The sequence below is a fragment of the Sinocyclocheilus grahami genome, unplaced genomic scaffold (genome assembly GCF_001515645.1).
Source record: "Sinocyclocheilus grahami isolate Dianchi unplaced genomic scaffold, SAMN03320097.WGS_v1.1 scaffold265.1, whole genome shotgun sequence".
NCBI lineage: Eukaryota > Metazoa > Chordata > Actinopteri > Cypriniformes > Cyprinidae > Sinocyclocheilus > Sinocyclocheilus grahami.
The window spans coordinates 979,607-1,004,680 of NW_015505444.1; the positions used below are offsets into that span (position 1 = coordinate 979,607).

The 25,074-nt window shown below is 35.6% G+C and overlaps 1 protein-coding gene across 1 annotated transcript in view; it reads right to left on the minus strand.

Moving 5' to 3' along the window:
• LOC107599377 (CBP80/20-dependent translation initiation factor-like) overlaps positions 1–7,379 on the minus strand; it is a 55,143-nt gene extending 47,764 nt beyond the window's left edge. Inside the window, exons 1-5 of the mRNA XM_016290953.1 lie at positions 7,173–7,379; positions 5,855–5,926; positions 3,000–3,122; positions 2,847–2,917; positions 1,047–1,151 (exon numbers count right to left, since the gene is read on the minus strand). Coding sequence (XP_016146439.1) covers positions 1,047–1,151; positions 2,847–2,917; positions 3,000–3,122; positions 5,855–5,926; positions 7,173–7,352 — 551 coding nt within the window. The 5' untranslated portion in view covers positions 7,353–7,379. The remainder of the gene's footprint in view (positions 1–1,046; positions 1,152–2,846; positions 2,918–2,999; positions 3,123–5,854; positions 5,927–7,172) is intronic.
• Positions 7,380–25,074: the final 17,695 nt, after the last annotated feature.

Consider the following 25,074-nt stretch of genomic DNA (forward strand, 5'->3'; position numbering starts at 1 on the left):
AATACACCAAATAATGATCTTTAAAAAAGCATCATATGACCCCTTTAAGTTTCCATCCTAACTAAATAAATAAACCAAGCCCTAAAATTTAATTCTGTAAAGCCTGACATGTGAAATAACAGTCTAAAAAAAAAACGATTTTTTTTTACCTTTAGACAAAATATATATTTTATAGTTTGCATTTGTGGTTTTTTGTTGTTGTTGCATATTACATACATCAAACTTTTATGGCTCATATATTATGATATAGTGAGAATATGGAGGAAAAAAAATGATCAGTTTTATTCTCAAACTGAGCACAAATAGGCAATTTGGTGCAGATGATGACAATTATATGAACAAAACGTGATGAAATTCTGATACACGTGTAATGTAAATCAATGAGATCTTTATAATAATACATCAGATCCTTAAAATGATATAAATGTCAGTCTTCACTCTATATCTCCAATAATATGTCCAAGTAAAATTAGATTTAAATGCTTAGTTTGATGATCAAATCATATAATGCAATGCAATCCAATCATTGAGATTGAGAGATGAACAAATAAACATTCCTCAAAAAGCTGATGATCATATTTGAACAATTTTTCTAAAAATGATGTATCAGTCCATAAGTGTTCATCTTGATTATTACTTCATATGAAAGTTATTTTTTCATTTACTTTATAAAAATCAGTAAAAATTTGACAGCTGAAAGACACGTGACGCACGAGCTGAAGGTGATTTGCTGTTTTTCAGCAATGTTTTGATGATGTTGTTCATTTAGAGGCCATAGAAATATGTATCAAATATGATACAGCAGGATTTACAGTTCAATTCTCTCAATGTAATTTCTCATTCACCCAGTAGAGGGCAGCAGGGAGCACAGCGCCACACCCCATCACAGCTCACCTCACAACAACAACAACTGAATGCTGAAAACTCCCTGACATGCAGATTTACATTCATATAAATACACTTGCATAAATGCATTCAGTGCATTGCTGTGAAGTGACTCAGACTGTATCTGTGTGTGTCTGATCTGACGCTATCGTCTGCCTCACCCTTCTCGGTCGATGTGCGGGAGGTGTTTCGGTGTCCCTCTGTACGGCCTCCTGTGAAACTGAGAGAAATCCAGTTTCTCTGGCTGAATGTCCCACGTAGCGCCTCTGTGAGCACAAACACACACAAATCACAGCATTAACACACAGACAATAGGAATCATTAACTACAGTACATTTACACTTCAACTAAAGACCTAAAGTCACATTTTACCCCCAAAATAAAGAAAATTAAGCCTTTTTTTTTTTTTTACATGCATCGTGACAAGCTCATTTAAAGCTTCCATTTCTCCCTGATCCATTTAGGACTGTAAAACTGCTAATCTGCTAAAACATGCACTTTTTCTTTTTCTTCCTAAAATCCACTGAATAAATCAATACAACGTCAGAGCTTATTCTGAAAGGCGATATGGAGCTCTGAACGGATTATAGGGCATAACTCTGAATTAAAGCATTTGCAACCTGCACACTAAACTGAACAATTTACAAAAAACAGCTTACGAAATCTGTAATGTACACTGATGTTCAAAAGTTTGGGGTCTGTATTTTTTTTTTTTCCTAAAGAAATTAATACTTTTATTTGTCAAGGATGCATTAAATTGCTCAACAGTGACGGCAAAGACATTTATATGCAATGCAAACGATTTATATTTCAAATGAATGCTGTTCTTTTGAACTTTCTATTCATCAGAGAATCCTGCAATAAAAAAAAACGTATCACTGTTTCCGCAAAAATATGAAGCAGCACAACTCTTTTCAACATTGATAATAATCAGAAATGTTTCTTGAGCAGCAAATCAGCATATTAGAATGATTTCTGAAGATCATGTGACACTGAAGACTGGAGTAATGATGCTGAAAATCCAGCTTTGATCACAGCAATAAATAATTTTTTTTACAGTATATTCACATAGAAAACAGTTCTTTTAAATGGTAATATAGTTCACAATATTTCAGTTTTTACTGTATTTGTGATCAAATCAATGCAGCCTAATATTCAGCTTTGATCACAGGAATAAATTACATTTTACAATATATTCACATAGAAAACAGTTATTTTGAATTGCAGTAATATTTTTACACACGGCTCAAATCTAATAAAAGAACAACTAGCCTCTAGTGTGTGTGTGTGTGTGTGTGAATCTCACCCATGACAGTCCAGGTTTGCAGCCCAAATGTCCGTCCCCAAGACATCGAAAGAACAGTCTCTGTTTCCATTCTAAAACACACACATCATGAAAGTTTAAAAACATAAAAAAAAAAGTTCGCACAACTCTTTTCAACATTGATAATAATCAGAAATGTTTCTTGAGCAGCAAATCAGCATATTAGAATGATTTCTGAAGATCATGTGACACTGAAGACTGGAGGAATGATGCTGAAAATCCAGCTTTGATCACAGCAATAAATTAATTTTTTTACAGTATATTCACATAGAAAACAGTTCTTTTAAATGGTAATATAGTTCACAATATTTCAGTTTTTACTGTATTTGTGATCAAATCAATGCAGCCTAATATTCAGCTTTGATCACAGGAATAAATTACATTTTACAATATATTCACATAGAAAACAGTTCTTTTAAATGGTAATATAGTTCACAATATTTCAGTTTTTACTGTATTTGTGATCAAATCAATGCAGCCTAATATTCAGCTTTGATCACAGGAATAAATTACATTTTACAATATATTCACATAGAAAACAGTTATTTTGAATTGCAGTAATATTTTTACACACGGCTCAAATCTAATAAAAGAACAACTAGCCTCTAGTGTGTGTGTGTGTGTGTGTGAATCTCACCCATGACAGTCCAGGTTTGCAGCCCAAATGTCCGTCCCCAAGACATCGAAAGAACAGTCTCTGTTTCCATTCTAAAACACACACATCATGAAAGTTTAAAAACATAAAAAAAAAAGTTCCTGATGACATCAATGTATAAATATTATATCTCACCTTCGCTGGGGCTCTGAACTGGTTGTTTTGTCCTCTGCTGCCTGATCTAGAACCAGAACCGGGTCGAGAACCTGAACTGGGTCTAGAACCGGTGCTGCCATTGCTGCTGTGCTCCCAATCATCCTGAGAGAGACAAGAAGATTCATTCAGATTCATCTGACACTGGATGTGAGCATGGATACATTTACTAACTCGTTCAACATCTGCAGGATATGTTAAAAAATATATACACACTCTTAAAAATAAAGGTGCTTCAAAAGGTTCTTCAAGCGATGCCATAGAAGAACCATTTTTGGTTCCACAAAGAAGCATTCAGTCAAAGGTTCTTTAAAGAACCATCTCTTTCTTACCTTTTTATAATCTGAAGAACCTTCTTTCGCCACAAAGAAGCTTTTGTGAAACAGAAAGGTTCTTCAGATGTTAAAGATTCTTTATGGAACCATTTAGACAAAAAGGTTCTTCTATGGCATCGTGAAGCACCTTTATTTTTAAGAGTGTACTTAATTCAAGGGGAAAACTAGTTTTTATACCCCGTTGACAGATACTTGATCTTGTTTAATTCAATTGTTTTTTGAGGGGGCTGAAGGAAGTGCAAATTAGGACTTTTTTAAGACTACAAACTGCAGAAACCCTACATGAATCATCATGAATAAGAACAAGATATTAATTTTTAGACATTTTTTTTTAGAATTGTGAGATAAAAATTCACAATTATTAATTTTTATTGTTTTTAATTTGTTTCCTGTGGTCGAAACGAGCTTCCATAGTATTGTGTAAAGCAGGGGTGGGGAACGTTGATCCTGGAGGGCCGGTGTCCCTGCAGGGTTTAGCTCGAACCCTAATTAAACACACCTGAACAAACTAATCAAGGTCTTCAGGATACAGGTAGGTATTTTTTTTTCAGGGTTGGAGCTAAACTCTGCAGGACAGTCATATACACCTAGGACGACTTGAGGGTGAGTAATTTGTGGGCTAATTTTCCTTTTTGGGTGAACTAACCCTTTAACAGATATCACAGCAGCTGGTTATTAGGTATTTTGTCTGCTGTCCCTTTAAGAGCTGCCGATGTTGAACATCTCTACCTATTCTGACCCACAGCAGGGGTGGGGAACGTTGATCCTGGAGGGCCGGTGTCCCTGCAGGGTTTAGCTCGAACCCTAATTAAACACACCTGAACAAACTAATCAAGGTCTTCAGGATACAGGTAGGTATTTTTTTTTCAGGGTTGGAGCTAAACTCTGCAGGACAGTCATATACACCTAGGACGACTTGAGGGTGAGTAATTTGTGGGCTAATTTTCCTTTTTGGGTGAACTAACCCTTTAACAGATATCACAGCAGCTGGTTATTAGGTATTTTGTCTGCTGTCCCTTTAAGAGCTGCCGATGTTGAACATCTCTACCTATTCTGACCCACTTCAGTTCTTAAAGTCTCTAATGAGTTGAATCTAGTGTGTTAGGTGAGGGAGACAGTGCATGGCTGCTCCAGGACAGTTTGGAAAACCACTGCATTTCAGATGTTCTTAAATGTGACTCATATAACAAATACATACATGCACAGTTTTAAGGCAGCTTTAATTGACTTTTTGGTAACTTCATGACATAACTGCGACATTGCATGCTCGTAGTGTCTTTCGCGATTTGATATGAAATGATACTACAGCGCGCGCCGGCGCCTTTGTGCATGCAATTGAAGAGCACGTGCTACAAGCACAGTACGGTTCTCCGCGCTCATGTGACTCGCGCCTGGCGCTGAAGTAAAGTTGGAGCGCATGTCTGAAACATCTCCGGTTTGATGTGGTCATAAAGACTTTCTGCGTTTAAATAATCTATGGTTCTCGTCACGAAAAAAGAGACCGAAACAGCAGTTGTGAGTGGGGTTGCCAACCGTAGCCCCGCCCCTGCGTTAACAGCGTTAAATATTTTTAATGCGTTAAACTGAAAAAATGAATCGCCTGCGTTAACGCGTTAATTTTGACAGCACTAATAAAGCACTGTATAAAAAATGTGCATAAGTGCACAGAAATCGGTAACAAAAAAATGAAAGAATTGCAGCAGATCAGCTCTTGCTGAACAAAACTCTCATCAAACTATCGACAGTACTCGCCATAAAAAAGAAAACTGTCCAGAAAGAGTCTAATGAGAAAAAATATGGCATGGGAAGAAAATTATAATTTATTTGCTTTTGCATATACCCACCAAATTTTTGTGCTCTCGAGAAACTCGCTTGCAAACGTTTGCCCACAAAGCTTTTGGAAAGGGAAATGCAATTGAAAATTGAAATACAAAATTACCGAAATAATAAATAAAACATTTCAAATGAAACAATTTTTTCAAAATGTTTTACTCAATAGTGCCCCTTATGCACTTGCACAGCGTTACAAATTGCAGTCCGACACATTTCTGAATGACATGGCACAGGCAATCAAACTAGCACAGTGCACTTGTGTTTTCATTTTAACATTAACATCTAACTCCACTTTGACAAACAGCACGCCATCCAGGCACTTGTGATGTACTATTTACATCTATGATTTGGGACGCTCTAACCCCAATCTCGCACACTATTCAGGACAGACAGTATGTGAACTGGGACCCAGCGCTAGTTTGATGTTTCTGTGTCCAGCCATTAATATACTCATCTATAAAGTTTTCTGATGACAAACGCATCTGTTTCTGAACACTGTTTCTGAATCTTCAAAACTAACACTGTCTCTGCACCAGAGGCGACTGCAACAGATGCTTTCACAGCTTCATCAGTTATAATAAGACAGATGACTTTTGACGAGCCGCTTGTGTCGGGTGTGAACAGGAGTGAACACAAGAGTTACGGATCAGACACACATGTAAAACTCACTGGTTTGGACGAGCCCCTGCCCCGTGAGGATGACCAGCTCCCGTCAATCTTATCACTGCAGTCTTTTGTCCACTGAGAGACAGAGAGAGACACCATTAGTGTCAAATTTGATTTATTTGTTTTGATTATTACTTAATAAAACAGAATTATAGTGCATCATCTTTAACACAGCTTTTGAGGTGCGGGACGGGGTGTGTTTTACCCAGAGCTGGGTAGATTACTTACAGATTGTAATCCGTTACTGATTCCAAATTCCAAAATAATCCATTACATTACACATTTTAGGTAATATAATCAGATTACTTTTGACCTAACGTGTTTATCACATTGATTTAAACAGGATAATCTTGTACCATATTGATGTAAAAATACAACGAGTAAGAAAATATATTTCATTCATTGTAATTAACAACATGAGGTGCATTAAACATTAAATAACATTACATCAAGGTTTCATAAAGGAACTGAGTTTAATGAAAAGCTATTAATTCATTAAATCATAAAAATGTAAAAATAAATAAATCATTTTAAAATGAAACACTTCCTAACAAAATGAAATATTTTATTTGTTTATCTGCATGTCATGTGACCATTAACCAACATCAGAGAATGTGATATGTGATATTAAATATTTATTTTAAAATCTCAGGAGTACTTCTAGTAAATATATTAGGTGAAAGAGGTTCAGATGACAAAAAAGTTTGGGAATCCCTGCATTATATGTAAATAACAAATAGCGTGAATTTGTGCATTTTAATGTGTTTGAAAGACAAAAGCCTTACAAAGACATAGTAATACACGATTAAATAACCTTTAATTAATGTGTTCATCAGTAGTTGATGCAATGTTGAAACGCATCTTAAACCTGAACTAATTTTTGTAAATAAAGTGCTCAAGTGCCGTGTGACCACCTGACTAGTGACTGATCTCTGTGTGAATGTCCACAAAACTAACAGACTTTCTGAATGCGGTAGGATATTTTAGGGAGAATCAATAAATTAGGAATAATTTATTGCTATTGTGTGAATATGTAATCATGTAATCCATAAAAAAAGTAACTGTAGTCTGATTACAAGTATTTTAAAATGTAATTTAATCTAATTACAAGTACTTAATTTTTGGAATCTGATTACGTAATCCAGATTACATGTAATCAGTTACTCCCAGCTCTGGTTATACCTGCGAGGACTGGGACGGGGTGTGAGGTGTGGGTCAAGGTGTGTTTTACTTGTGAGGTTCGGGACAGGGTGTGTTTGAACTGTGAGGTGTGGGACAGGGTGTGTTTGAACTGTGAGGTGTGGGACAGGGTGTGATTTACCTGTGAGGTGTGGGACAGGGTCTTGTCCACATCCTGTTCGGTTTCGTTTTTGTCGCTCAGGAGTCCCTGCACCTGGTACTCCAGCACGTAGCTGTCGATGAAGCGCTCCAGTTCCTCGATCTCCTGCGAGCGCGTGCTTCCCGCCTCTGATGACGCTGACGCTACCGATGAGCTCTCCATGGCAACCAGCCCAGTGGCGGGAGGGAGGGGAGCTGTGGGCAGGGCAAAAAGAAAAAGGAAGTTGTTAGTAATGTGAAAAATAATGTGAATTGCCATTTCAAATGGAGAATACAAATGTTATAATATATTTTTATGATTAGTCACAATGATTTTTATGACAATTATTTCATGACATCCAAATGTACATTAATGTTATGTTAAGCATTTTAAAATCTAACAATATTAGATTTTTTTTAAATGAAAATCCCTCTGAAGCAATCAACTTATCAAAAAAAAAACAACAAGACAAACTTCACTCGCTACCGATGAGCTCTCCATGGCAACCAGCCCAGTGGCGGGAGGGAGGGGAGCTGTGGGCAGGGCAAAAAGAAAAAGGAAGTTGTTAGTAATGTGAAAAATAATGTGAATTGCCATTTCAAATGGAGAATACAAATTTTATAATATATTTTTATGATTAGTCACAATGATTTTTATGACAATTATTTCATGACATCCAAATGTACATTAATGTTATGTTAAGCATTTTAAAATCTAACAATATTTGATTTTTTTTTTAATGAAAATCCCTCTGAAGCAATCAACTTTTTATCAAAAAAAAACAAGCCCAGTGGCGGGAGGGAGGGGAGCTGTGGGCAGGGCAAAAAGAAAAAGGAAGTTGTTAGTAATGTGAAAAATAATGTGAATTGCCATTTCAAATGGAGAATACAAATGTTATAATATATTTTTATGATTAGTCACAATGATTTTTATGACAATTATTTCATGACATCCAAATGTACATTAATGTTATGTTAAGCATTTTAAAATCTAACAATATTAGATTTTTTTTAAATGAAAATCCCTCTGAAGCAATCAACTTATCAAAAAAAAAACAACAAGACAAACTTCACTAGTGTTCAGGATCAGCAGATAAACATGCTGCTTGATGACAGGCACGACAGTGAGCTCTGATGATCTGGAGCTCATGCTGCAGTCAGTGCAGATCAGTCACATCGACCCCTGACTGAGACAATAACAACCAACTGCAGAACCGCAGAACCATACGTCATGACAGTCTGAGGACAACAGCGCCAGACTAACAGTCTGAGGCCGGAAGTGGGACGGAGTAGCCGTATCAGATCGGAAGTGGGCGGAGTTCATATAAACTAATAATCGCGGAAGAGACGGTAAGAAGTTAATCACTGCGTAATTACGAGAGCTCAGTCAAAAGTTAATGAAAACGGAATCATCATGGCGGAAGAAGAGAAAACGGGGCAATATCACTGTTGTAATTTTGATAAATATTTGCAGCCTTGGTGAGCAGAAGAAACTTCTTTCAACAAAATTAACAAAATGAGACCCCAAACATTTGGTAGTGTGTGTTTATATTTTAAATAAGAAATAATTTTAGCAATAAAAAAAAAGACTAAAATCTATTTCTCTCTCTCTTTTCTTCCTGTCCTTTCTCAAGTTTTGTTTGATTTATATATATAAAATATTCATGTTACATATTCAAATTCTCATGCTTCCATGTTACTTTTTCTTTCACTTGAACATGTTAGTTTTAGTGATATATTCCACATCAGACACTTCAGAGAATGTAAACAAAAGGTGTGTGTGTGTGTGTGTGTGAGAGATATCAGCTGTTCAGACAGTCTGACTCAATACACACACACACACACACAGAGCAAACACACACTTGAGCTGAGGAAACAGAAAGAGCGAGATCCACCACATGAGATGATCAGGATTAGAAGCGTGAGAACTTTCATCGTGTCAGTAGATTCAGACGGACAGCTTTAATGAGTCGAGTCGGGATTGGAGATCTCTACTGACTCCAGCATGATCATCTGTCAATGACACACTTCATTTAAGCTTTGCATCCTTCGCTCTGACAACACTAACCACACACAAAATACTATACTTTATTATATTGTTAAATGATATTACATTTGAGAGTTTAAACAATATTGCAAATTTTTTTTCCATATGTGTGTCATGCAGATCTAATGAAATCCTTTGACAAGCACAGATTTATTTTCTGTGTTGGCACATTTCCTATTGAAACAGGAAGTTAAGGAGCATCAAAATAGCTCAACCCTCTTTCATAAATAGCCAATAGTTTTTATTTACATTACAGCCATGAACCATTTGTTAGTCATCATTTTGGGGGCGTGACATTCTCATTCTAGAGAGCATTTGATTGGACAAAAATCTGTATAGTGCAGGATGAGTCATCACTATTTTTGCTCCATTTTCCCAGAAGAGAAAGTCATCTGTCTGACTGATGGAGCCTGTTTATACTATCATCCTCATACAGGTACCAGGGTTAATGCAGTAACTAAAACTAAAACAATAATTAAAAAAAATTGTTTATTTAAATTTAGTTACCTGAAATAAAAACATTAACTGAAATACAACATTTCTCATTCTAAAATCAACAAATGAAAATAATATAAACTAAATAGACATTAAAAAAACTTCATAAAATGACAAAAAACACTAACAAAATGACTAAAAACTGAAAATATCAAAAAATGTTATTCAAAATATTACCAAAAACTATAACAGTATAACCAAAAAACTAAAATAAATCTGACAGGTAAGCAAAAGTAAGCATCCATAAATCCTTGTACATGGTGCAAACAATTTATGAAATATTTACAGTGCAAAAGGGGGGAGGGGGTCTCTCCTCAATCACCACCAGTAGATATTATTACTGAAGACATAAATGCTTTATAAAACTTTAGCTTCACATTTCAGCTTATAAACCCTCCTGTATGATGTGCATTATAAGAGCATTGCTACAGGACAAATGTCTTTTCAGTTCATTTATACAAATGCACGAGTAGGAATGAGCTGCAAATTTCATTAGGTTGGAAATCAGAAAATATTTCAAACATTATGTTGGAAATAATAAAATAAATCTCTAAATAGTTGTTGACAAAGTCTTTAATATAATGAGCAGCCTTGTTTAAACTGGCAGAAAAATAGCCTATACATAACCACATTTGGGGAAAAATCTGTTTAGCCAGAAATAAGATGAATTGAGCTCTCATTAGGGCTTTTCCATTAGCTGCTCACATAATGGTGCCCGTGACAATGAACATTTCTCATTTCATGCAGAATTTCATTCCTCTGGATATCATCATGTCAAGTCTAAATGAGCAAACGTCTCTGACAGGACAGTCACAGCCTCGGGCGCTACGACACGCTCCCTGCTAATGGAGCTAATGCACATCCTGCACCGCTTCACCGCTACAACTGCTGTTTACACACACATGGAGATTCTAGAACACACTGAGAAACAAACCAGGAGAATTCTGAAACAGATAAACTTCTAAATGAACCTAAAGAAAACGCACAATGTTTAACCTGATCCAATGCATTTAGGTGTAAAACATTTTTTTTTTGTCCTTTCTCAAGTTTCTTTATATATATATATATTAGGGCTGTGCGATACTGAAGAAAAATGCGATATGCGATATGATAATTCTTAAAGTGCCACATGCTCAGATGAAACAGTTTTACTCAGCTGTTGCCGAGTCAGTTCTGTGAACTTCTATAACTATCTTGTGTCATATATATATTATTTGTATGCATGTATGTATGCATGTATGTATGTATGTATGTATCAAGAGTTCCTGTAAGACCATAACAAATTTCTTGTGTTTGCGCACACTTAAGTGGTGAATAAAGCTCATTCTGATTCTGATTCTAATATAACTAGCATACATGTTTCACTTTTTGTGAGAAGAAAGCACCCCTACAACAACTTCTGAAAGTGAACGGTAGTGTTTTACTCTAGCATTACATAAAAAGGTCATTTTAAAATGAGTTTAGTAACTGAATAATAAAAAGGAAAAATACAACACTGCTTAATATTTACTCTATGAATTCAATATGCACTGATTCTTATTTAAGCTACAAAAGTTATTTAGGTAAGAGCAGTGAGTGATTTTCTCTTTGTCTTTTGTTCATGTTTAATTCCTTTATGACAGACAAATATGCACTGCATAGTTTGTTAGTTCCTTGTTAAAATAGTAAATTTAGGCCAAATTGTTTTGGAAAAAAAAAATCGTACTAAAAAAACGGAATGTATTTAAAATAAATACACAATAGCCAGGTTTATATGTATGTATGTATGTATATATATATATATACACTTTTTAACTGAATAAATTAAATTGTTTTGACAATTAACAAATTTGTGTTGATTCAAAGCAATCTGAATGAATGCATTTTGAAAATGTCAAAATCATTTGACTATGATTTCAAAATCAAATATAGGTAAAGAGAATAATAATCTATGCCATACTTTATTTATTCCCATTTCATTTTTATATGGCTGACAAATATACGGCACATTAAGTTCATTAGTTAATGTTAAAACTTTGCGATCCAACACATTTTAAATGCAATTCAAATATATAAATCTTAAATTTAGGCCTAATTATAGAGCCAGACATGATTTGATTGAATTGCGGATCCTATTAGGCAGTAAAATTATTGGTTAATGCCATTTCTCCTTGATTACATTATCAGAAAAGTTGCTTCAGAGGCAGAAAAAGATATTACAATTATAAAAAAATAAAATAAAAAATAAAACATGACTTTTAGGATGCAAATTGTTACAGGTTTTTATGTGTTTTTTGCTCACATTCACATCATATAATAATTGCTGTTAATAGTGTTCATCGTCTGTTTGATTACGTCTTTAATTGATTTTTCCGTACATTTCCGCCATATGTACATTAACTGACAGTCACCACTGATAAGCTACCACTAAATATTGTAGAAACTTAATTTGCTGTAAAGTTGCTTTGGAATGATTTGTATCGTGAAAAGCACTGTGCAAATAAACCTGAATTGAATTACTAGTGGCCAACCACTAGAGTAACTAGTAATATTCTGCATTAAAATTGCTGGCAGTGTGAATGGAGATTAAAAATAACATATCTGAAATTATTATAATAATAACAGCTTCCAACCAGAACAGCTTCTATCTACATACACAAACACATGAACCACAATCAATGACAACAGCACAGCTACATTAACACAACAGTATAACGTGTGTGAGAGAGAGAGAGAGCGAGAGAGAGAGAGAGCGAGAGAGAGAGAGAGAGAGTGTTCGTTCAGCTGTTTAATGTGGGTCTAATTTCCAACCAAAATAGTTCCTTCCTCCAGCACTGCAGTAAAATCCCTGTCTGTCTGACTGATGGTGTCTGTCTCACTGCTCTCTGATCACCTCACAGCAGAGCCGTCAGTCTGCAGCTGCTCACAAAGACCACCGGAAACTAAGACAAAGAGAGAATCTGACAGAGAGAAGAAGAGGAGGAGAAATCAAAGAAGAAAGGACAACAAAGAATGAGAGAGAAAAAGAAATTGCTTCAATTCTAATTTCATGTTGTTGTTTTTACTTCTAACTATGATTTAATTAGAATATTATGCATTTAGGCAACAGTAATGTTGTGAAATATTATTGCAATATTCAATAGCTGATTTTTATTTGAATATATTTTAAAAAGTAATTTATTTCTGTGATCAAATCTGAATTTTCAGCATCATTACTCCAGTCTTCAGTGTCACATGATCTTCAGAAATCATTCTAATATGCTGATTTGCTGCTCAAGAAACATTTATGACTATTATCAATGTTCACATTTTTCATATAATGTCCTGCTTCATATTTTTGTGGAAACCAGGCATCTTTCAAAATTCTTTAATTAATAGAAACTTCAAAATTATATATGGGCATGTGTGTGTGTGTGTGTGTGTGTGTGTGTGTGTTTGTGTGTGTGTGTGTATATAGAACAAAGCTGAGTCCTTAACCATCTTCAAGAAATGACTAAAAACACATCGGTTCCACCTTTATTTGACCCTCTAACTCTATTCTACTTTATCTATTTTTATCTTTTTTTTTATTTAATTTTTTTATTTTAATAAAAGCAGTCAAAACTAACAAAAGAGCAACAATATATAAGTGCAAATGACAAGTCTCGGTTAGCCTAACACAGTACACGTAGCAAGGTGTATATATACAGTGGTGTGAAAAAGTGTTGGCCCGCTTCCTGATTTTTTTTTTTTTTGCATGTTTGTCACACTTTAATGTTTCAGATCATCAAACAAATTAAAATATTAGTAAAAGATAACACAAGTGAACACATGCAGTTTTTAAATGAAGGTTTTTATTATTAAGGGAAGACAAAATCGTCGCTTTGGATAAAAGCGTCTGCTAAATGACTAAATGTAAATGTATAGCTAGCATTGTTTTATCTTATTTGTTAATGCTACTGCCATATATTTATTTCCCACAGCTTCTGCATTACAAATGTACAGTCATGGCAGGAAAGCACATTAAATTGACCAAAATACTGGATCTGAATGGAGCGAGTGGGTGGATGGATCAATAAATAGAAGCATATGTTGAACCTGGAACAACACAAAGAGCAAATGTAGAAACAAAATAAGAGAAGGGTGACAGCAGGGAGACACTGTGCGCTGATAGTGATGCTGTGTGTGTGTGTGTGTCTGGTCTTTGTTGTCTGGTCCAGTAGAGTGTGTAAAATCCTCCACGTGTGTTACACTCGCTCACAACAGCTGTTTGAACAAAGAGCTCACAGACACGCCCCACACACACACACACACACACACACACACACACACACGCCGGCATCATCACAGCGGTGACATCAGCATGATGGATGACTTTCCCAACATGTCCCATCAGTGCATGTTATTCCAGAGAAATATCATGTTCTTTTTCATGATCATGCATCAAAATCTTTCTGAAACAACTGTTAATAATAAAACATCATAATGAACAATAATATCCACAATCCAACTGAATCCCAACGATTTGCAAGAATATTCACTTTCACCCATAAGCATGTGGCATTATGCTGTTTCACATGGTCACTGATGCATTTTAAATTATAACTGTGGTTTATGATTAAAAGGTCCAATATATATATATATATTCACATGAGCAAATGTGTGAATGTGGAAGTTCAAAGTCTCCTGGACACTTTGCCCTGGTGCAATATAAAGAAATATCCAGCGTTTACTATCAGACAGTAATAACTGAGCAAACACTTTCAAACACCATCACAGTCCCTGATAAACACAGACATGCAAACGTGCTCAAGAGACAGAGAGACACAAACGCCACAGATATCACCAATCAGCATATTAGAATGATTTCTGAAGGATCATGTGACACTGAAGACTGGAGTAATAATGCTGCAAATTCAGCTTTTCATCACAGGAATAAATTACAGTTTACAATATATTCACATAGAAACATTTTTTTGAAATTGTGATAACATTCACAATATTACTGTTTTTACTGTATCCAGTCCCTCATTCGCTCCTCCTGTGGTCAGCCGATGTCTAACACATGGATTCTGACACCGAGGTGCTGTTGTTCGTTAAATATCATCATATTTCTTCACTACGATGGACTTTAGGATCTACTGGGACAATGATGAAACCTGGAGCCCTTGAACTGAAACAACGATCAATCACATCAGCAGAGTCGATACAATCTGTGTGCAAACCATTTAACTCTCACCAGCACAAACACTTGAGGAATGTGTGTGAAATGCCTGAGTTTCTCTAGATCTGACTTGACCTTTTTAACAGAATGACAAAACAGCATTCAGATTTCACAGACTGAGATATTAGCCACACTTATTATGAATAATATCCACAATAAATGATACAGTTTTTAAAACTTTTGTGCTTCTTGTTAGGCAAAAGTGAAACTATCGTTCAAAAGTCAGTAAGATTTCTTTTTATTTTGAGAATTGTTTTTAAAGAAATTAATATTTTTATTAATCAAGGTTGCAATTGACCATAACTGACAGTAAAGATATTTATAATGTTACAAATAAATTCTAATTCAAATAAATGCTGTTGTTTTGAACTTTCTATTCTTAAAACATTCTATCACAGTTTCCACAAAAATATTGGGCAGCACAACTGTTTTCAACATTGATAATAATAATAAATATTTCTTGAGCAGTAAATCAGCATATTAGAATGATTTCTGAAGACTGGAGTAATGTAATTAATGTAAATGTAATTTAAAATTACATTTTAAAATATACTCGCATAGAAAACAGATTTCACAGTATTTTTGTTTTTACTGTATTTTTTAACAAATAAATGCAAGCTGAAGAGATTTCAACTTTAAACAGTTGAATTAGAAATCTACGTTGACAGCATGCTGCTCAGCATTTCTAACAGATGTTTTAAACTGCTTGTCTTGAGATTTCTCCTGACATCACAAAGGCTGGAGCTCTGATTGACAGCCGTGATGATGTCAGCTGGTTGTCAAGACGACACCTTTCAGTCACATCAGCACCAGTGCAACGCTGACAACAGGATGCCAGTCAACTGTTCTCATCCAACATTCTCACAAAACACATCTGGATCAATTTTGTCTGATCAATGGCCTGATTTTCTGTTCCTGAAGTTCGCCTGCTTGGATTACATAACCATATGACCCGTCATGTTCAATGTGAGTGAGTTGTTTTTAGGGGTGGCACAATTAATTCAAATAAAATCAAAATTGCATCATGGCTTAGTGTGATTACCAAATTGCAAAGACTGTGGTTTAATGACTTAAATATATGTTCAGCGTGAATTTGCACATGTGTTTTCTGTCAAAATAAAAGCTCACTGGTTTAACATCTGAAAATTAAGAAATTAATACAGCCATAAATATTAGTATTGTAATTTTACAGTTGTAAAGTCAAATTAAAATCAATACTATGTATTAATTAATACTAAAATTAATATTATTTTATTTATTTTATTAATACTATATTATTTTTCTTAAATACTAATTTTTTATCATTTATAATGAAAAATATTACAAAAGTTAGATTTCTTATTTTGTGATATTCATCTTTTTTAGACATATTGATTTATTTTGTATTTAAATATATTGCCATATTAGCTTCACATGGCAAACTAAACATTCAACAATACAATATAATAAATACTAACATTTCATAAAATTCAACTTAGACAAAAAGACATGCATACAATTCTATAAAAGATTTTTTTAAATGTGCTTGTGATTTAAAAAATTGCAAAAGATATTCTGGGTCCTTAAAAATTTGTCAGACCAAATACATTACGTTAGATATTGTCTATACGTTTTATAGACAAGTCAGGCATATTGATAAAAAAAAAAAAATCACAAAATGTTGGCCAAATTGTGCGGCCCTACAGACAAGCACAGCAAACCTGGAAAGTATTTTTAATTCACCATTCGATTTTTTTCCCAAAATCGTGCAGCCCTGGGGAGGATTATCAAAATAAAGCCTGAATCGTCCAAAACATCTAATAGAATGAACCACAGAGACCAAAAGACCTTCTTCTTCTCAAAATCAATGTATCCCTAAGGAACAGCGTTTTCTGAAACTCCAGGAAAGGGCTTTAGTGCTGGAAATGATGGTGTATGCGTACAACTAAAGTCCAGCAACACCAGAATAAAAGAAACAATACATCTATTGTTCTGTTCTAAAGCAGAACCTCAACTAGAACAATACCAAACTTTCACTCAAACTACAGAATCTAATCAGTGTAGAATCATATTCTTCAGCACGTGATCACAGCTTAACTCAAAACTACCCAAGAAGATATCAACAGCTATTGAACAACATCAGCTCAATGAATGAGGGGCGATTCACTCACAACCAATTATGATTCATTCACAGATCAGATCTTGTTGAATATCTATGCTCAAATCTAGGAATCAGGTTTCTGATGCTTTATTGAAATGGCGAACACCATTGTATATCAAATCTTGATGTGGTTCATCTTAAAGGGGTCATATGACTTTGCTAAAAATAACATTATCTTGTGTATTTGGTGTTTATGCGGCTTAAGGTTAAAAACACATGATTTTGCGCATAATGTACATTATTGTTGCTCCTCTATGCCCCGCCTTTCAAAGCTCATCGTTCTGAAAAGCGAGGTGTACGCTGATTGGCCAGCTATCCAGTGCATTGTGATTGGCTGAATACCTCAAGCGTGTGACAGAAATGTTACTCCCCTTAACACACTGTGTGATGCCGTCTCCCGGCACAGCGAGACAAAACCAATAAAACCCATTACAAACGAGGCATTTGTTGCAACCAGTGGGGACATAATTACTGATTATAATGACTTATGTTTTTACGCGTTGCGCTGTGTATCGCGCCGCGTAAACATAAAACCATGTCTGCATTTGTGATCGGAGAAATGACAAACAACAAGCGCTACTCTACACTGCTCAAAACTCGCGTTTGAATCATCAGTGGCAAATTTTTTTTAATATAAAAAATTTACTTACAGGCTGTGAGTCAGAAGCGAAAGACTGTCCTTGCAAAGTTGGAACTGCCCCACTTTATAGAACAGCCTTTGAGCACAGACCCATTGTATGCTACTCTGCAGGAAACAGTCTTCCATAAAATGCGTCACACAACGTCACACACGACGGGCTTGAGTGAGTGGAGGCCGGCGGCCTTGAGAATGGAGCGGCCGGCGGGCTTGCAGCAACCACATGTGACGACCCTGGGCTGGACTCCGCTTCGTCCATGGTGAAAGCCGATCCGGCGATCCACAGCGAAGTTGTTGTATTTCTTCAGCGACCAGCACGGATCAGCTTCAGGCATGACGAAGCGGATATCGTCCTCTTTTGGAAGACCAAACAAAGTAGTTTCCCTTTCACAACTAAACACACAGCATCTCCACAAAATGGCGCCGGCTGCAACAACAATACTACAGCGAGAATAAAAGTTACGCCTTCTTTCGTTGCGTGAACATTTGGGCGGTGTTATGCAAATCTTCCCACACAGTGATGTAGACATGTGGGGGCGTGTTAGAACGAGGCGTTTTAGGCATTTAACTTTTATAAAGAATATCTCTTTGGATTTGAGACTTTAGTCTTTGCAACTTTACAGATCTTCTTTATGCACCAAGAGCTTGTAACACTCTAAAGAGAAAGGAAAAATTTAAATCACATCATATGACCCCTTTAAAATGGTCAAATACTGCCTGATTAGCTGATATAATCAGTCGAAAATATAGTACCAATACAGCTGTTAAACTTCTGTTGAACACATCTTAATATTTTCTAATCAAGTTAAACTACAACCAAACAGATCTTCAAATAACATAAACCAGACAGAAGTTCAAGCTTCGGTTAAACAAATTTATTCTCTAAACATTTAAAGCACAACCAAACAGAACTCACCAAACAACATCTACGATCAGTTGACAGACATCCGCCAATGAAGCTCTGAACAGAAGCTTTTTAAAACGGATAATGCTGCGCTCTCCGTACTGTAGAACCTACAATGAACGACGTCACCCACAACAATGCAACGTCAAATGCATTCATTTCTCAAGTTTACGGCGGTCAGCAGCACACTGTTATCCAGGACGCATAAGCATTAACACTAAGAATGCTAAAAATGTTAATTTAGCAAAATCTTTGCATTTGTAGAGACAGTCAGTATAAAACTGCTGTTTAAACGGTCTTTCTGTAAACAAGCACAGTAATATGAGAATATGCTGAACGTGCAAGATATGAAACTACTTTTAACTACAGGCCCATAAAACTCAATTACAGCCGGAAAGGGAGAGACAACATACACACACACACAAATGTGTCTCTACCTCTCTCACACACTCATGATCTGATCTGAATCCCAATGGAATACGATGAGATTCAGCAGCTCTGATTGGCCGAAGAAGCAGGAAGTGAACACATTCCACACACATTCCAACTCACACAGCACCACAAACCACCAATGAGAAGAACAGACACTGTCAGACTGCACCAATCAGAATCTTAATTCATGATGAGGGCAGCAGGGAGGCTAAAACAGCCCTATCAGCACTGCTCTATGAGACAAACAAAGCCTCTCTGGTCAAGGAATAGATTTTATTCAACAAGAGGTGAAATTACATGTGCATTATGATGTTAGTGTTCACAGCATACATCATCCCTCAGCATAACTTAATATTATTACTATTAGTCAACCATTCTTAGAGTCAATTGCAAACCCAAACATTGAAGAACATGAAGCTGTCTGTGAATGTTTGAATATTATTTTAAAATGTAAATAAATGTTACTTATGAAGTAATATAATAACAATCCAGGGAACTTATTTACATTTCAGAGCATGTTGAGCTATGAAACACGAGCCAGTGAAACAGCCATACTCTGTCTGAAAATCTAGGCAAAACTTGACCTCTAATTGAACTCCAAATAATTTTTATACAAAGCCACAACATTTACCACGATTTAGCAAAATCAGCATATCACCCAGTTATTAAAATAGTTCTATTGTATATAGTTAACAGTCTTTGCATTATTTCAGGTTTGCTCATTTTTTCATTTCATTATATATTTGTTTATCTTTTTATATGTTATGTACAGTCTATGAAGCGGACAAGATTTATATTTCATTGCAGGTTGCATTCTGTATATAACTAAGTGTATATGACATAAAAATCTCGAATCTTCCTGTGACACTATGAGACAAATTAATTAATTCTCACAAGTTAATTTCTTGTTCGTATAGAGATTTTAAAGGCAGGTTAGGTGATTTGTTTCAAAACATTTTTTTTGTTATGCTGGTTGAGAGTCTCTTCACATCCCAATGGCAAATCACTAAGTTAAGTCGTCTAAATGTATTTATATGTATTTATATTGTCTGTGGAAGGCGTAGGACCGTAAAATGTTCGTCCAATCATATCCCTCGGTCCGAGGACTACGATAGGCTGTCCTACCTGCCTGTGAACATGTGTGTTTGCATACCTCCACGCACCCTGTTCACACAGACATATGTCATTGGCACGTTCCATTACGCTATTGCAGACAGAGTGAGAATGGAAGGCGTTATTATTGAAATATTATGCACTTTGTATGTTTTCTCACCGGTGAATGAGACATGAGCTAATCTGACAGTGTTGCATTCAACCCTCCACCAGCACTGTCTCTCATCGTGTCTAAATCACACACATCTAAATCACACTGACTCCACTGCTCTGAGTTAGACTTAAGTGTCACAGATAAGTGTATATAGTCAAGGGACATTCTTATACTAATCTACAGTTTATATTATTAACCGTACAGTTCTAATGAAGAGTGAAACTGCTCTGCTATATGATGCTCTCAGACAGACATGTGTAGACATCTCTCTCTCTCTGTACATCCATATATTATATCCTGAGAAATTCACAGTGATTTGTGAGACAGCTCCAATCCCTTGAAAATGTTTCTCCCTGTATATTTAAACTGACTTAAGTTACATTACTAAAACAAGCATAAATGTGACTATAGAACTATATAACTAATAACACAGTAAGAGATTAATATGATTATTTAAAGCATGTATTCAGTACAATTATGCTGAATATGTCCTACCTGATATCCAAACTAGCGGCCTAAATGCTGGTAACGGCAAACAGAATAGACCAGACACTCTGATGACTACTGTTTTATATGCTGAATCAGACAAATCCAGGATCTCATAAATTACCAGCCAGCTGAAGGTCAGAGAGTGAATGAATATAATCAGACACTCTTAAAAGTATAGTTCAACCAGAAATATTCACTTACATCTCTCACCGATGCATTCTCTGCAGTGAATGGGTGCCGTCTGAATGAGAGTCCAAACAGCTGACAAAAAAAATCACAATAATCCACACCAACTTTAAACGGTTACTTCTGGCCAAAATATGAGTCTATAATAATAACGCTTCCTCCAGTGAAAAAGTCCATCTGCTTCAAACATCAAAATCCACCCACATATTTGTTTAGAACTGGTTTGGTCTGTATTAGCTCATAAACAGTGCTTGATCTGTGCAGATTTCTCTCCTGATTCAGACCCGATGACAACGAAGAAAACAATATTCTGGACAGAGGAAGCAACAGAAGCAATGGTTTGAAGTTAAAAATGCCTTGATGGATTTGTTTCTTACAAAAATGCAGCTTTTTCACGTGACGATATTAACTGATGGACTGGAGGGGTGTGGATTACTTGTGGATTATTGTGATGTTTTTATCAGCTGTTTGGACTCTCATTCTGACGGCACCCATTCACTGCAGAGGATCTATTGGTGAGCAAGTGATGCAATGCTGCATTCCTCCAAATCTGATGAAGAAACAAACTCATCTACATTTTAGGTGGCCTGAAAGAAAATACAATTTCAGCATATTTTCATTTTGGGTGAACTTTAATAGAAATAACCAGTATATCAGTTGAAAAAAAGGGCCTATATATCGCTAGTGTAAATGCAGCCCAGCTGCGTGTCACTGCTGATGAGGAGGGTGAAGCAGCAGGGGAAGATCAGGGCTGTTTAACTGCACTACATGCAGGCATATGTGCGTGTTTGTGGCCCTGCCCGCGTCTGATGCAACCAACGGAGATCGATACGATATGAAACCGGTAATACAGTCCAGAACCGATCATCAGAAGAGTGCAACAACTCTCATGATCGAGATGAGGATATTTACATAGACACCGACAGATCCCAGATCAGTTAATCACCTAACACTAACATATCTGACAGTTTATTCTCCAAAAATCATAACATTTGTGCCTTTATTGCTTTAAATTCGTTCCCTATTATGGCTTGGGATTTAAAAAACAGCAACAATGAAACCAAAACACACACAGTGATCAGAAGAATCTGAGCTGTCATCAGGTTCAATCAGAACGCCAGACATCTGTCATTTCTCTGTGATCAAAGCGCCGCCGCGGTCAGATCAAACAGATACATTCTATCAGTAACAAAATACAAAGTTGCGGATCTCAGCTCGTGTGAAGTGTTACAATGTATCGCAGACGTTCCATCCGGTCGCGCGCTGTTACTACAGGCTGCGCTGGATACGCCACAGTAAACACCCCAAACCGGCGAGACATTCAATCTGCGGCCAAACACACGCATACACTCACCCGAGATCTGCGATCGGGCCTGCGGGGATCGCCGGGTGTCCTCCGGGGTTATATCCGCCCGGTCATGAGTGTTTCCCGTGGACAGAGACGTGTCCGGGAGGGAGATATTAGCCTGCGTCCCTCTCTCTCTCTCTCTCTCTTCGCGCTCGCAGGGATGAGAATGCAGGAATGTGACGTTTAGTCCGGTTTGCTGACAGGCACGCGCACAAGGCAACCGGGGATTGTGGGAATTTGAGTTCAAAGAGAATTACTATTTATAAGGAATATCTTGTTGAATGGTTATTCTATTCTGCGGTATCTTATCTCATTGTAAAATATTTTATTTTCGATTCAGCTAATTAAATTGCACTGATGCTTCGAAAATATTGTTTGTAAAAAAAAATTTTTTTTTAAAAGTCATGCCAATAAAGTACTTATAGGCCTAAATAAAATAAAATAATATAAAATAAAACGTATTTGTCTATAAATTTATATATCTATAAATAAAACGAAAGCAATTGTCATTTGAATTGTTAAATGTCATGAATTACCATTTTATTATCAAAAGGCAGTCTAACTTGAAAAAATTTTCATATTTTTTCCCTTACTAAAATGTAATATCATGGCATTTTGATATATACTATAGTACTAAAGTGCATTCCTTTTTATTTTTTATTATATTATATTTTATTTTATTTGTAATGCAATGGCAGTTTGATGTATGTCACCAAAATTTATTTGTTTTATTTTATTTTATTTTATTTGTATTGATGCATTAGAAATGTTGCTAAAGTATTTAAGAAATAAACTAAATAAAATTTATTTATTTATAAATAACCTGTGAATGATATGATACCTAACCTAAAAACAGTTTGTTTGTTTGTTATTGTCCTTATTTTATTTTATTTGATATTTTATTGGTGCTTTGGAAATATTGTTTGTAAAAAGATCATACAAATACTTAAATACTTAAAAAGTATTTAATATAAAAAATTAATAAAATGTATGACTCTATAATCTATATATATTTTATTTATTTTTATTGACATTTTAAGTAATATTAAGTATTAAAATAAATGAATGAAATTAAGTATCTAACTAAACGAAAATGTTCCAAAAGTACCATGATACATTACTTTTTTTGGTGTATCATGGTTTTCTTTCACTTACAAAAACATATCATGGTATTTTGATATACACCATAGTACTAAAATGTTTTTACCGTGGTATTTTTAAGGTTTTTGTACAATAATACCACAGTATTATAAAGGTCAATTGTCAAAAAAAATCCCTACTCTAGTTTCTAAAGAGAAAACTATATATATATATATATATATATATATTTATTATTATTATTATTATTAGCCAATATTAGATGGCATATACAAGTGTATCACTGTAGCCAACAATTTTCAATATTTTTCCTTGTTTTCTAATGCCCCTAGTGGTCATAAATCTCCTCTGCAGCATTCAGCTCTCTGTGGATCTTTGTCTGTTCACTATCGCCCTCTTGTGCATGATCAGTTAAAGACACGTGGTTTGTAACACTTGGTGGTAACCCAATTACCACCAAATACCAAAACTCAAAATATGATATTCCCATATCCAAATTACATATTTTTCAGTTGTTATGCAAACTGAAAACCACTATCGTAGTGATGACAAACACAGCTCAAAGGTTCCCTACCAGTCTAGTGTAGTTTTATCATAGGTAGAATATAACATATCTCAATATAAGTAGGGCTTATTTCAGTCAAAAACTATTTATGCAATATACCAAACCTTTAACTAACAGTTTAAAAGCAGGTCGCGTACTTGGCAACCCTGAACAGTACAATTGAGCGCTCTGTACTTTAGTCCCTCACAGCCTCGTTTCATTCCTGTCAGATATTAAATATGGCGCTTCCCTGACTATTATGTATTCTTAAAAAGACAAGTGAAAAGTCGCCTCCCTCTACATGCCAAAAACACATGTTCACACGCACACACACACAATTATCACTGTTTGTGAAGGTCATCGCATGTGATGTCCTTCTTCGACACCTTTCAGTCGCTTGGCCATTTTGGCGAGAACTGTTTTCATCAATAACAGCACTGCCAAGCTCAAGTCTTACACACACACACACACACACACACACGCACTGACACTCAGAAGTCTCCTGAAGTTCCACACTCTCCAGATGGCAATAACACTTTAGCTGTCGCTGTCAGAGACTAATTAATCTTCCTGGTGTGATCCATCTTCCTGCAGACTGCAGACTCTTCCTCCATCCTCTCTATCACTCCATCTCTCGCCCGGCCTGGACAGCCTGTCACCAGCGCAGGCCTCCACACACACCGGCCCCCGCTCTGTGAGAGCACCTCAAAATCTCCTTTTCCTCCTGAGAGACTCCATGATGCCAAAGATCAGCAGCATCCAGACAGTTTTGCAAGTTTAAGTTTGTTGTTTGGTTGTTACTCACTCTTACCTGTTTTCCTCTTTTCATTCAATTACTATTTGCTGCATGACAATTATATATATATATATATATATATATAAACACTTAGCCTAATAATTTGCCATTACAACCAAAACCTCTGATAAAAATAAATAAACATTGCATTAAACCAGTGTTATTTTAGTGCCACTGATATACTATTAGTTAATATTTAAAATTATATTTTATTTTTATACTTTTAGGTAAAATCTTTTGTAATTTTCTTGTGAGTCTTTGGCATTTTTATGCATTTTTTTAAATGTATATTTACTGTTTTGTTTTATTTAGTTTTAGTTATTTTACTATTTCAGCTTAAA